At 40.1% G+C, this 14,677-nt stretch overlaps 1 protein-coding gene across 4 annotated transcripts in view; it reads right to left on the reverse strand.

Annotated features, from left to right (window-relative positions):
• Positions 1–14,677, reverse strand: part of tlk2 (tousled-like kinase 2) — a 97,243-nt gene that overhangs the window by 11,059 nt on the left and 71,507 nt on the right. Inside the window, exons 1-10 of one of the 4 annotated variants that reach the window (XM_033970762.2) lie at positions 13,968–14,629; positions 11,375–11,457; positions 6,125–6,202; positions 5,972–6,041; positions 5,844–5,887; positions 5,283–5,381; positions 4,497–4,598; positions 1,978–2,070; positions 1,776–1,886; positions 1,112–1,248 (exon numbers count right to left, since the gene is read on the reverse strand). In XM_033970762.2, coding sequence (XP_033826653.1) covers positions 1,112–1,248; positions 1,776–1,886; positions 1,978–2,070; positions 4,497–4,598; positions 5,283–5,381; positions 5,844–5,887; positions 5,972–6,041; positions 6,125–6,202; positions 11,375–11,455 — 815 coding nt within the window. In that variant the 5' untranslated portion in view covers positions 11,456–11,457; positions 13,968–14,629. Of the gene's footprint in view, positions 1–1,111; positions 1,249–1,775; positions 1,887–1,977; positions 2,071–4,496; positions 4,599–5,282; positions 5,382–5,843; positions 5,888–5,971; positions 6,042–6,124; positions 6,203–11,374; positions 11,458–13,963; positions 14,630–14,677 lie in introns of those variants that run through there. The other 3 variants (XM_055223621.1, XM_033970763.2, XM_055223622.1) reach the window with 3 other exon arrangements.

Raw genomic sequence — 14,677 nt, forward strand, 5'->3', positions numbered from 1 at the left:
ATGCTAATTTTTATTAAAATCTGAAAATATAAAATAAACAACCTATAAAATTCAAATTGAAATAAAACAGCACCAGAAACTGAAGTATTCTACATTTAAAAATAATTGGGTAGTCTTTAATAATTCGCGTCGACTGCCTGATCTTCAAATACTTATTCATTTTAGTGTGACTTGACAAAAAACCCACAAAGATGATAATATTGGACAGAAAGTAGTGATGCTAACAGTGAGGTTGAGGGCGCTGTTGTGCACAGAGCCGATTGATAGTTGTCAAGATATTAAAATCATCAGGCAGATTCGAGATATTAAACGATTGGCAGTGACAGAATTAAACAATGAAATCCAAATCCCTTGAAGGTCTTGTCCTTAAAGGTCATATGTTACACTAAACTGGCTCTTATGAGCGTTAATCCATGATCTAACGCTGTTCCCTCCTAAAAAACACACCTGCAGTTGTGTTTTGTTTCATTCACACATATTTGAGGAACACTTTATTATTAGTCTGTCTACATCTCCAAAGCTCCAAATGCTCTGTTCCACCTTGTGATGTCATGAAGTGGTAGTTTTCATGTTAACAGCTCCTTTTACCTTTAAGTTCAGTAGAGATTGGCAATTTCAGGGATGGAAGTATCAAAATGATTCTAGTGAAGGTGTGTGGAGTTTAAAAACACAGTGGAGCACTTCCTGTATTACCATATGATGACATCACAAGGTGGAACAGAGTGTTTTCAGTTTAAGAGAAGAACCGAGTCTAAATATGCAGGTTTGTGTGTTAAACATGTGTGAATGAAACAAAACATAACTCCAGGTCTGTTTGTGACGAGGAAACAACATTAGAACAGAGATCAAATGGGCCCTTTAATACTTTTTAAATCTATGGGATTCAGAGTGATTCAAAATTAGCACCGTTGCCATAGTTATTAACAATTCAAAACAATACATCCTTTTGAAATGGTCAAAATGGTGAGAGTCAATGAACAGGACATTCATGAACATTCTTGAAACCTGTGAATTCTTCTAAGGCAAAGTATGTACTGTCTGCCTGTGAGTGTGTGTATTGAATAGAGGTCAGAGGTCAGAGGGCAAAGAACAACAATAACATGGTGTTTACTTGATAAGGTTTTGAAAGGCGTATCCGTCTGTCCACTGCTCTGTGAAGGATGCTCCGTGTCTCACTGTGGTGAAGTGTCCCAGCCTCAGTCGGTCCTGCATGCTTTTGTCCCGACACGCCATCTTCTCCTGTTTGGACTGGACCACGGAAACACAACAAAAATACATCGAGAATTAAAGGTGCACTGTGGAATTTCTGAACATTAAAGGCGCACTATGCAACTTTTTGGTGGCGGGTCCATGGAGACGTCATTGCTTTTACGCTTTTACAGTATGGCTTTAAACTTATCAAATAAAAACTGTAACTGAATATACGCTACGAGTCAAAGGTTTGGACACACCCTCTTCTTTCTTTATTTTTACTACTTTCTACATTTTATATATAAATAGAACACATCAAACAGGAAGTGATCACGGGCGCACTTCTGCCTCCATCGACTCTGACTCTAATTCACTTTCTGTGTAAAACTCTGTCCCCTCTCTCTGTAACTGCTGCTATCAGACTCATCATTTTGGTCTTAAATGTTCGTATTAACCCGCTCTACATGATCAATAACATCTCCATGGAGACAAGCAGGCAGCAGTCCACCCCACCAGAAAAATTACACAGTGCCACTTTAAATCAGTAAAACATCTGCTATGGTCTGCAGAGAGTAAACACAGACCTTTTCGATCAACAGCTTCTTGGACATGGTGACACATTTATTTAAGCGTTCCTTGTATCGCTCTAGCATCCTCTGTTGTTCATCTATCTGTCTCCTCAGGTCACAGTTTGCCTGTAAAAAAACAAAACAAAAACAAGGGCATTTTAGCCGTCCATTTAGAGTAAAACAGACAGAATAATTAAAAATGGCGGCTGTGTTTTACCCTCAGTAAATCGTCTATCCTCCCCTCTTTCTTCTCCAGGTCAGAGTTCTTGTTGTTCTCTATTGCTGTTAATTTCTCTAGAGTAAGGTCCGACTGTGAGAGACAGAAACAAACTTGTTTTTAACTCAAACTAATACAACAGAGTGAGAATGCACAGGTGAAGAATATAACAGAGAAAAGCTGAGTTGGGTTTTTTTCATGTCTGATGCCGATACCGAATGTTTAGAATCCAGAGTAACCAGAGGCCAATAAGATCTGGCGATATTTTTGTGCAGACTTTGCTCATTTCACCCTAAATGTATGATTTGAAATGAATACTAACATAAATATTCTCTATACTTTTTACTGTTCAGCATAATTTAACTATAATAAAGGAAACATTTTTTGACATCCACAGCCCTGTTTATACCATAACCCAAAATGGAGTTGTGTAATCTCATTTTGTGAACAACATAATCACACTTAAGTCTTAAAATAAAGATTCACGCAGCAGTTAGTGAGTCCAAACCAAATATTGGCCTAGACAAGAGAGCGAAGGCCAATTCCCCATATGCAAAAAAGAGCGAATATCAGATCGATACATCGGTCTATCTCTAGTATACATCATCACATTTTTATTATTGTCTTGTTGAAACCAGAAGTTTACATACGTGATATAAAAAGACACTTGCTTTTTTATCTGACATGAAAGACAATAATTTTCCTGTTTTTGGTCAATTAGGATTAACAAATCATTTAGCACATGAAAATAATTTTGGTAATTCTAACTCACCTAAAACACAAAAAGTTTTGTTTGATTTCATGTGAGAAAAAAAGTGTATGAGTGTTGTTTTTTTGTTTGTTTTTTTTTTACATATAAAGCATATGTAAACTTCTGGTTTCAACTGTATGAAAGGAATCTTAATGAGCAAAGTAATAATTTTGTTAAATTTTTTTCACATAATGACACAAAAGGCTATTCTATCATTTTTCTTTAAAATTATCAGGGATAATACCATGAGCCAGCTTTCTGTTCTCAGAAGGGATGAGTTTCAAACAAGAACAACACGTTACATCTTCAATTTCTAATACGAGTTTGAAAAAGGGTGAATTATGGGTTTGCAGAGATGGTGTGACGCAGGTGAAGAGTCTGCGTCTGCTCTGTGTGATCTGTGAAAGGAACCACTGCAGAAGATGAGCTGCTACTGAGAGGTTACGTTTGAAATACTGAGAGTTAAAGTCAGCTTTAACTCAGGTTTTGGAGCCAGCTGGAGCTGGGCTCCAGAGGACTTAATGCTCTACAGAATGAATGTGGGCAAAAAAATAAAATAAGCACATTTTTGGTGTGGTTTATAGAGACCAGAGAGCACAGGGCCTTTTCAGGAGATTAGACTGACCAACACTGTGTTTTTTATTAGATTTAAAAGCACCCAAAAAAAAAAACACACTTTTATAGAATGTTTCACTTAATGTATTTTTATAATAATGTATTATATTTACAGCTAGACAGTTATTGTTTTATTACTTGTGTGTGTGTGAAGTATTTACATGATGTGATGCATTTTGCAACTAGTTTTTGAAAAGTGCTATACAAATAAAGTTGTAATAAAAATATATTATTTTGAATTTGTTATTAGGTTTTATATTATTATTATTATTATATTCAGAACACCATTTTAAACATTTTACTTCATCATTTGGGGATGTTCCTTTTAGATATTGAATATGTAAATAAAATTAATCACATGAATAAAGCTGCCCCTTGCCTCCATCATCTTTCTTGAATGAATCTGAAAAAACGACCAAACCCAAACAGACGTGTGTTACACCAGGCAAAAGTGTGGACACACCTCTCATTCAATGTTTTTTTTCTCCTTTATTTTACTTTCTAAATTTTATAAACACACAGAAGACATCAAATATATGAAGTAAGATACAGGGGAAAAAGATAAATAACTACTAAATATTTTTTGACAAGGCAAAGTGTGGCTACTTTAAGGATTTGAATATAAAACATATTTCTTTACTACATAATCCCATATATCTATTTGATGTCTTCTGTGTGAATATAAAATGTAAAAAATAGTCAAAATAAAGTAAAAAAAGACACAGAGGGCGTGTCCAAACGTTTGACTGGCCGTGTATGTCTGGGCAGCGTAATTTTGATTTCAACAGTGTGACTGCTCTTAATATGATCACTGAATAGAAACCAGAGATGTCCTGATCCAGTTTTGTTTGGCTCAATGGACAATTTGGCTCCATTTGAATAAAAGTATTACCAGATACAAAAAGGCCTACTGTAAAGAGTTATTATGATGTTGTATGTAATGTGTAATGTTTTAAACTCATCCACAGCTGCTTCAGACACAGAGACAGAGACATAAGGTCACTATATTATTTATATGAGAGGCCTGTCGAGTCACCAAATCTGATCCAAGCCGATACCCTAAAAATGCTGATACTGATCCCAGTATTGGACCGGGACATCCCTAATAAAACCCAGGTGAATGATGTGTTGGTTTGTCGAGCAGTGGACTCACCTGTGTGGCTTTGTGCAGCAGAAGAAGAGACAGCGGCTTCAGTGAACATGAGGACAGCTCTGTGTTTGACGAGCCGACGGACGAGGGGCTTCCCTGCTGCACCTACAGAACACAAAATAAAAGTGCTTTTAATCAGAGCTGTTAATACATGAAAAGAAATCCTGGACTGATCAAGATTTGAACGGCCACAACGAGAAGAACACTGGAATTATTTAAGTGACCTGATTTTGTCTGTTATTCGTTTAACTGTTCATATTTTGGGATTTTCTCTCAAATGTTGGGTTTAAAATGTCCGTAGTGAAGGGACTCAACTAACAATCTAATTCAATTACAATGCTCATGTAGTTATGCAGTGTTTCATTTAAAAAACAAAAACAAAAAAAACAAACAAAAAAACACGTCCACTGTGACGTACACACTTCCTTCTCCGGTTTTATTTTCTTAATCGATGATACTCTTAAGATTCAGCAGCGTCGTGTAGTCATTTTGGTACAAATGAAAAAAAAAAGTGCTGCTTTAGTGTGATGTGCAGCTATCCATAGGGGGCGCTGACAACATGCAGCATTTTGTTGACTTTTGGCAACGTCAGCTCCCATAGGGCACCATTAGCAGACTTGTTTCTTTTATTACGTGGTTTTAGATGAATATTGTGATTTAAAATGTGTAAATTATAACATAATGATCCATAGGGGTCAGAGATTAGAACTACAGAGACACAAGCACAATAAGACTGATTTAATGACCAGATAGAAAGCATGGAAAAGAAACAGCAGAAAAGCAGCTCACCGTCACAGGAGGGTTTGAGAGCGAGTGCTGAGGAGACGAGCGGACAACTGGAGGTATGCCCCGGGCAGGACTGGTTCCAGGCCCAGTACCCCCCGCGAACTGACCCATGAACCAGGACAAGAGAAAAGACACAAGGAGAGGATTAGAAACAAAGTATGAAACGTTACAGACCTATTCTGCAAACTGTTCTGTTCAGATCTTTAACCATGTTCAAGTCTTTTCTTCTCATTGAGCCTCTGACGTTGTATTTGGAGTGATTCATGTTTGAGTGATCTTTAAATCGTTTATTTTTTAAGATGCCAATCCCCCTTAATCAGTGATGCTCTTAGGATTCGGCATCGTCATATAGTCATTATAGCCACAAAAAAAAGTCTGCCGCTATCCATAGAACGGGCCAACACCTACATGGACTTGTTTCTTTTATTAAGACGTTTTAGATGAATATTGTGATTTAAAATGTGCAAATTATAACATAATGATCCACAGGTGTCAGAGATTATAACTTTAGAGCACACATAAGCACAAAAAGGCTTATTTAAGGGAATCATTTTAAAAACGTACCTCAAAATAATCACTAATTTTGTGTCCTCTTGCTCCTGATTTGCCTGTAACAGATGAGGAGATGTTAGGTGAGTGGGGGGTGTATAAAGTTGTGTTACGTCATAGACTTAATTAAAGATGAGACTCACCTTGGCTGCCATCAAAGTGATCCGCTTTTCTTTTGCGAACCCTCTGGTCATTCGCCTTCTTTTCAGGAGTCTACAGCAAAGTAATTAAGAACGTTTATATTTAAATATAGGTCTAGCGTAAATGAATTAGATGAAAATAGGACAGGTGCCAACCTCCAGTTCCTTGTCACTGAGCGAGCCCACACTGCATAGGCTCTGATTGGATGACTCATTCTGACTTTGGCCTGAACCCTGAAGTTAAAACACAACAAAAATACAAATGTGAGCTGTTTTTAGGCCTGTCACTGATTTTGAAGTTTGAGATATTGCTGAAGAAAATATTTTGTTAGTTTTTTGTTTGTATTTTTTCTGTATTTTGAACAAGACCCCCATGAAAAGGTGCATCTAAGTGCTCTCATTGGGTCTCCCTGTATAAAAAAAAATAATAATAATAATAATTAATAAACATTTGGCAACAAAAATTAAATTAAAATATATACAAAATAATGAAAGTTTATAAAAATTAATTACTACAAAATAAAAAATAAAAATAAAAAATACCATCCCATCTTGATAAAATCCAATAGATATTATATACAGTGATAATACCTGTAGAAGATGGTAACAAAAAGAAGACAGAAAAGAGACAATTTTTCAAAATGGAGAATCCCATATTTGCATTTTTCTTCAGTTATTTATTGAGTTGCTTGTCCCAACATAGTCTCAGTATAAACCCATTGAAAACACTGCTCCCGCATTACTTACTAATCCAGTTTACATAGACTTACCAATGCAACACAGTTAACATTAGGCCTGTCACAATAGTCACTACATTGACCCATCGCTCAGTTTATGAAACATGGAACTATATTTATTTGGGTCAATATTCATCGTGTTACTTTTTATTTGCACAACCGGAAATTTTTTTTATTATTATTGTTTGTCTATATAATGAGATTTATGCTGTAAATGTTTTGAATTAATAACTTGATTAATAACGATAATGATTAAGGTTGGCAGTGCGATTCCAGTCTGCGCGTCTGTGTACACTGGTGTATGAATGTGTGAATGGGTGAGTGGTTCCTTGATATAAAGAGCTTTGAGTGACTTGAAGGCGGAAAAGTGCTGTATAAAAATGTGACTGTGACCATTTCGACACATACAGAACAAACCATTTATAATAATTTATCATTTGAAATGACTGGTGCAGTTCAGTTCACAGAATCGGTACTGAGTATTGAGTCTATTCCTGCACCTCTTCTATTAATGGGTAGACATGAGACGATGTTGAAATTATTTTGGCCATGAGAACTGTGACCCCAAATTTCAAGGAGCCACTCGCCCATTCACACGCACATTCACACAACAGTGTACACAGACACTGGGGGCGAGGGGGGTTAAGTGTCTTGCACAAGAACACGACAGTATTCATCTGTGGGAGTTGGATCATATGAAATGTCTTCCCTTTTAATCACAATAAACAATACAACTGTTTATGTCGCATCCCTATGAATGAGAGAGACGAGTTTGATAATGTACAAAATGGGCTTAAACATCGTTATCCACATCTGGCGCTGTATCTGTTCTAGCGCCGTCTCCCTGGTGATGGCTGTCACTCAACTCACATCAGAATTCCGAAGGCAGTGTCCAATCAGGAGGAGGCACTTAGCCATTCCGAGCACAGCCGAGCTCCCTCACTGAACCCCGCTAAAATGGAGGAAGATTAGGCATGCGGCCGGTACTTCTGCCTCTGTCACCTTTACATAATGTCAGCCATTTTCCTCCTGCTCCCCACACACTCGCTGTGCGACTTCTACCTTTAGAGACTCCAGGAAAAGACTCGAGAAAAACACGCTCGGCCTATTTGGGAAAGTGAGGAACTGAAGCTTTGAAATAACTTTTTGGCTTTGACATTTTGATGTAATAATGTCTTTCTTCTCTTCCTCCCCTGTTCCTCCTCTTCTTGCTCCGTTTTCTTCCTCCTCCTCCTCTTTTTCTTCTTCCTACTCCACCTGTTCCAATCCTCCTCCTTGTTCTCCTCCTCCGCCTCCTTCTGTTCCCGTTTCTCTGCTCCTCCTCTTTTTCTTCCTCCTTCTCTTCCCTCTGCTCCCCTGCTCCTGCACCTCCTCCTCCTCCTTCTGTTCTGCTGTTTCTCTGCTCCTTCTCTTTTTCATTCTCCTCTTCCTCCTCGTCCTCCTCCTTCTATTCTGCTGTTCCTCTGCTCCTCCTCTTCCTCAGTTCCCCTGTTCCTCCTCTTCCTCCTGTTCACCGCACACTCGTTCTTTTATTTCTACTTTTAGAGACTTGAGTAAAAGGCGCTCTTCTGATTTGGGAATGTTGGACATGGACATTTTGATGAGGACAAGGTAATACGTTTTGAAAGAACTTTTTGGAATTTTTAGGGCCGTTAACAAAACGTGACGCAGACTTTGTCCTCGGAAAAACTACAATTTTCTTTCATTTGTGTGATTTTAATGATGAAGAAATACAGCTCCATTGTTCAAGTTCAAACGACTTTGTGACATCGGGGGTTTTATTCCTGGCATTTTTCTGGCTCTCTGCTGACTCCAAGTCCCACACAGATCCAGACACACAGACTCCATCTCGTGTCAAATAGGAGGCTGTGGCGTGGTGCCTTCAGGAGCCACCATTTTCTCTGCTGCAGAAGCCATGCCACGCTCCGGGCCGAGCTGTGCCCAAGGCTGGCACTGAGGCTGGCACTGAGGCTGGCACTGAGCCCAACCCTAGACCGTCTCTCAAACCGTTTCCAGATCACCTTCGACAAACATGCCTCCAATATGGCTGCAACTATTTTAGTAATTGACTAGTAAAAATTCTTCCTGTATTTTTTATTTTTTTAATTTTTTTTTTTGGGGGGGGGGGGGTTGTTTTAAATCAACGATTCAGTTTTCGATAAGTTGCGTAGTCAAATGATTATTTCTACTGTACATTTTAAAAACCTTTTGGAATATATTTTAAACTAGAAATCGACCAATATGTTTTTTTCACCAACCCAAAACAGTAGGTTAAATCCTCCAGCTAAAGTCCTGACCAGGAGCAGACCGAGATCTGGACATGGTTCCCTATTACAGCCGGTTAAGTTACACTTAAGTTTAAGTCCATTTTCTAATAGTTCCCGTCTTGATATTTGAGGGTCCTTTTCTAGTCTCTTGCTGTGTGTTGCAACACTGCAGTTTCCTCATTGTGAGACAAAGCTTAAATGGTAAATGTTCACAGGTCACATTTTTATACAGAGCTTTTCCATCTTCAAGGAACCACTCACCCATTCACACACACATTCACACACACATTCACACACCAGTGTGCACAGACACTGCGGAGAGGGAGGTTAAGTGTCTTGCACAAAGACAACAACAGTATTCACCTTTGGGAGATGGAATAACACCATCAACCTGTGGGTCAGTGGATCTGACCACTCAACCAATGATGTTGTCGAGAACGGGATTCAAACCGGCAACCTTTGGAGCAGTGGACAAACACTCTACCAACTGTATCTTATCTTAAAATCAGAAATGTTTTAGTCTGTTTTGACATTTCAAAATGTCCTTCCGTTTCTGTTTTACAGTCTGAATGAACCAGAAAACTATGATTTATTTTTAATAAACATCAATGTATCAAATGTGAGGTACAAGGCTAAATGCCGTCCCCACTAATACATCGCTCTCTCTCCACCTCCTCACTTTCTCACCTCCTCTTCTTCCTCCTTCTCTTGCTCCCCTGATCCTGTGCTCCTCCTCTTTCTAATCCTCCTGTTCCCCTGCTCCTCTGTTCCTCCTCTTGTTCCCCTGTTCCTCTTTCTTTTTCTCCTTCCTCTCCCTCTTTCTCCTCCCCCCTCCTCCTCTTCCTCACACCACCCCTGTCCCGTCTGTGGCCTTGTTGGCAGCCATTACTGCTGCATATACAACCACTACATCATGAGCCATGGAGAGCCGCCACATCTCAGCAGCCAAAAAACACAGACATAGCTCCCCCTCCTCTGGAGACAAAAGAGCCGAGACCAGCTGAACCGAAGCAGCGACACAGGGGAAAACGGGGTGAAACAGGATCCATTTTCAAATTATTAAATTGATTTATCGTTCAATGAAAGATAGATGGCGCAGTATTTTTCTATGATGCGATAAGAACTGAGCTGTAGAAGGTTGAATAAATAACTTCTATGACTAATTATGGACCAAACTACTGCTAAATTGCTTCATTCTACTGTTTATACATTGCAGTCAGACCATGTTTGTTTATATCAGACTTATTCTGCAAACTGGACTTTTCAGATCTTTATCAATGTTCTAGTCGTTTCTTCCCATTGAGCCTCTGAAGTTGTATTTGTAGTGATTCATGTTTGAGTAATCTTTAATTGACTATTTTCAATATGCTATTTTGCTGATCAATCCCCTTTTTTTGCCGACTGTGATGTACACACTTCCTTCTCCAGTTTTAATTTCTTAATCAGTAATGCTCATAGGATCCAGCAGCGTCATCTCGTCATTTTTGTACAAATGAAAAAAATGTGCTGCTCTCGTGTGATGTGCAGGTGTCCATAGGGGGCGCCGATACCATGCTGCGCTTTGTTGTGGTGACGTTTACGGCAGCGTCAGCTCTGAATGGGCACTGCAGTTTTCTAACGAGGAAGTCAGCAGACTTGTTTCTTTCATCAAGTCGTTTTTGTCATTTAAAATGTGTAAATTATAGCATAATGATCCACAGGGGTCAGAGATGAGAACTATAGAGACAAAAGCACAATAGGGCGGAAAAATATTTTGTACATGGAGTTTTTTGGGAGTAAACTTTTTTTAGGGAGGTTGCGTCAGTGGTGTGAATTAGATCAAATATATTATCATTTGTCATCTATTTCTTCAGCAAGATATTTAAAAAATAAATACAAGGAAATGTTTTTTGTTATTAGATACAGGGATGAAGAGATCAGTTTGTGAACTCTGTACTATGCAAATCAAGCCAAAGTAACTGAAATGGTAAAGTAATAACTGAAAATGGAATACAGAGGGGATATATATGGTATATACATTGAATAAAATGGTAATATAACAGAGGCAGATAGTTTTCTGCATTTGTTTAAATTACTGAATCATGTTTTGTTGTTTATTATGTGTTCTGTCATGCTAGAAATAAAAGTAAAGGGTAAACGGTCCCATTTTTACATAGCTCTTTATATCCAGGAACCACCACCACCTCACCCATTCACACACCAGTGTACGCAGACACTGAGGGTGAGGTGGGTTAAGCGTCTTACCCAAGGACACACCAACTGAGCCACTGTCACCCAAGTAATCAATCCCTCACTTGAAAATGTGTTATCGTGACAGGCCTATTCATTAAAACCTGTGACTGTAAGCACTTTGACATGAGTTCACACAGCTCCACCTCCACATCATCTGCGGTGACACAAACCTTAGCGACGCCGACCCCAGTGAAGCGCGCCTCCAGCAGCTCCTGTCTCCGGGGGTCCAGGCTGTGCAGTTCTTCCATCATGGCTGCAAAGACAAGGCACAGATTAAGGAAGAGGGCCCAACAATTTGGGGAAAAGATCGAATTAAGATTTGTCTGACGAGCATTGCGATTAGATTTGACTTAAATTGATACTTTGTAATGGCATCATGCTGGGGGTGTTCTACATGTATGTGTATGGTGAAATGTTTCCATGGAGACACAATGCACACACAGTAAACACCAGACAAAAACGTTTTAAGATCGTCTGAAAACTCTTCAAAAAATCCAAAAGTGATTTAAAGAGCACATTTTCAGGAGCCTCTGATCAATCTGTCCATGGTCCTGTTTAGGAGTTTGTTTTAACACAAAAAGGTGAGAGTGACTCACTGAAAAACTGTTGGATAATGCTAATGCTTTAAATTAAAGTCTAAAAAGCCTCAGACAGACCAGTGCCTACAGTTGGCATCACATCCCCAGGGCATGTTGATGACATCAGCTGCAATGTTCACATTTTTAACAATAATAATAAAAATAATGCATTGGATTTATACATTGTGAATACTGCTGTGTCTTTGGGTGTATTCAAAGGCTCTTTATAGAGCATCATTCATGCTCTCCACACTGAGTGGTGGCAAGTTACTATTTTAGCCACAGTTGCCCTGGGACTGTCTGTCCCACTCCCCTGTTTCAGGTGCCTTGCTGCTGCCCGTCTGGTGATGACTGGACCCTCCTCTGCCCTGATCCCGTTCTGTGGACCTCACTTGGCTGACAACCCCTCCCTTGTCCTGGATGAGGCCCCTCTGTCCTTTGGTCTCGAGTGGACTCTGGCTCTACAGACTTGAACTGTATCGACAAATGGATGCGCCTTAGTTCTAGACACATTCGGCCTGTCCTGGCTTAGTCCTGGCTTAGTCCTGGCTTAGTCCTGGCTTAGTCCTGGCTTAGTCCTGGCTTAGTCCTGGCTTAGTCCTGGCTTAGTCCTGGCTTAGTCCTGGCTTAGTCCTGGCTTAGTCCTGGCTTAGTCCTGGCTTAGTCCTGGCTTAGTCCTGGCTTAGTCCTGGCTTAGTCCTGGCTTAGTCCTGGCTTAGTCCTGGCTTAGTCCTGGCTTAGTCCTGGCTAAGTCCTGGCTAAGTCCTGGCTAAGTCCACGGGAGTGGATCTCTCCTTCACGGTGGTTCTCCTAAAGGTTTCTAAAAAACGGGGTTAATCATAAAAATGGCATCTTGAAAATAAGCAGTTAAAGATTACTCAAACATGCACTAATCACTCCAAAAACAACTTCGAGAGGGTAAATGAGAAGGAAACAACTACAACATGGCTAAAAGCTCTGAAAAGTACATTTAGCGCAATAGGTCTGTTTCAATCATCAACCCCAATTTCAGGCCTATGTATGAACTAACAGTCAAAACGTGCTTGTACAGATCTAGACCACAGAGTTGGCAGATTTTATGCAGAAAAGGACAGAAGATTGTGATGGAGGAAATTATGGTACTTCAAATGACAGCCTTTGCGATTTCCTAATTGCGATTTCGATCTGAATAAGATTAACCTAGCAGCCATAACATTAAGGAGGAGTGCATTGTGCAGTCTGATACGTTCCACAGGGAGTGACAGATCACATTTTCAAAGGCACCCATTGTGATGAGTCATGCCTGTTTTTAGCTATATGCATGTGGAAAATTCCATCAATAAAACTAACTATAATGTTGGCACTGTTTTTTGTGTTAACTCATCTCACTAACTTTAGGAGGTTAACTAGGCTCCAAACTAGTTACTAAATCCAAGTACAAGTCTCAGAGAAGGCCATGTATGTGCTGTAGCTTCATATTATGCATAGTTCAGATACATCATACAGCATCATGTGATAACGCCCTGGCATTATAGGCAGTAACATGGCACTGGAGAGCTATGGAAAGGTCACAGTGCTCAAAGGAGTGCCAGTCAAGCCCAGAGCTGAGGAAGAAACACAAAACGTAAAAATGTAACACTGTACAAAAGGTGTAATCTTTAAAAACAAGCCCATAAACAAACCGGTATCTATGTAAGTTTAGAGTCACACGTTTAATTATGGTCAAAAGCAGCATCTGTCTCAATATAAACAAGATTTGTGTGGCTTTACCTACACTATCTCATGTGTTTAGGTCATCTTTGAACCATAAATATGAAACATTAAGTCTAAAACTAAGTAATAACGTTAATAATCTGCATATATCTGAGCAGCCCATTACCAATCACACAGCTCTTGTTAGCATCGCTACATTTATGCTAACGTTTTTGATTTAGCACATCAGCGCAATTTGAGAAGAAAATGAATTTAAATCGGTTCCTAAACACATAACATCTCCTCATTAGAGCACAGGTGGGCTCAAGCGACATCTATAGACACAATAATCATAATAAAACACGGTGAAAATCTGTTTTTGTAAGGCACACAGACGCTAGCTAACGTTAGCATGCTAGCGGCTGTCAAAAAGAAGCATCCGCACGATTGTTGATGGGTTTGTGCCACGTAGAAAATCACTGATGTAAGATCATAACCCCGAACACGTACTCACTGGCTCTGATCACGGTTCGGTCCACGGGAGGGCCTGCAGTTAAGCCTGATGTCGTCCCCGTTGTTCCCTGACTGGCTGCAGGCCGCGCGCACAGCCCCGTCCCTCGCGTGTTTTCTGCCTGGGCTCCAAACGCTGAAGGCCGGGGCGCGGGGGAGGCAGACACCGGTGGATTCCAGACGGAGGCCGCGACCACTCTGGGTATTCCGAACCCGCTCTGCTATGCCACCTAGGCGGGGAAACCCATCACATCGAACACCCCCTGAAGACAATCACGCACACAGTGTCTCTGGAGGCTCTCTGGCTCCACACAAAGGCGCACGACCCCAAAGATGACCACTTTTCCACCTGGTGCCAAGTGATGCCCAAAGCAGCGCCGATGCCCGTCTTGTCTTTTCCTTTTCTTGCTTTGTAGCTCCACCAAAACAAAGTTGCGTCTTGTCTCTCTTTTGCCAGACGTGAGGAAGAAGCCAAAGTGTTTCTGAAGTTGTGCCAGCTGGGTCAGGATGCCTCAGTTTAGTGCGGATCGATTCGGTTCGGTTCTCATATTTTGTTTTGTTTTTTTGCAATGTAAACAATAATCAGTCAAATCTCATATTTTCTCGTGAGAGTGTTAAAGAGTTTGCACCTTCGCTCGGTCCACGCCTGCACCAAATCTCTGGTCTGGACCAATGGCAAATGTGTGCACAATACACTGATACACCGCCCACCCA

The sequence above is a fragment of the Periophthalmus magnuspinnatus genome, chromosome 8 (genome assembly GCF_009829125.3).
Source record: "Periophthalmus magnuspinnatus isolate fPerMag1 chromosome 8, fPerMag1.2.pri, whole genome shotgun sequence".
Taxonomy (NCBI): domain Eukaryota; kingdom Metazoa; phylum Chordata; class Actinopteri; order Gobiiformes; family Gobiidae; genus Periophthalmus; species Periophthalmus magnuspinnatus.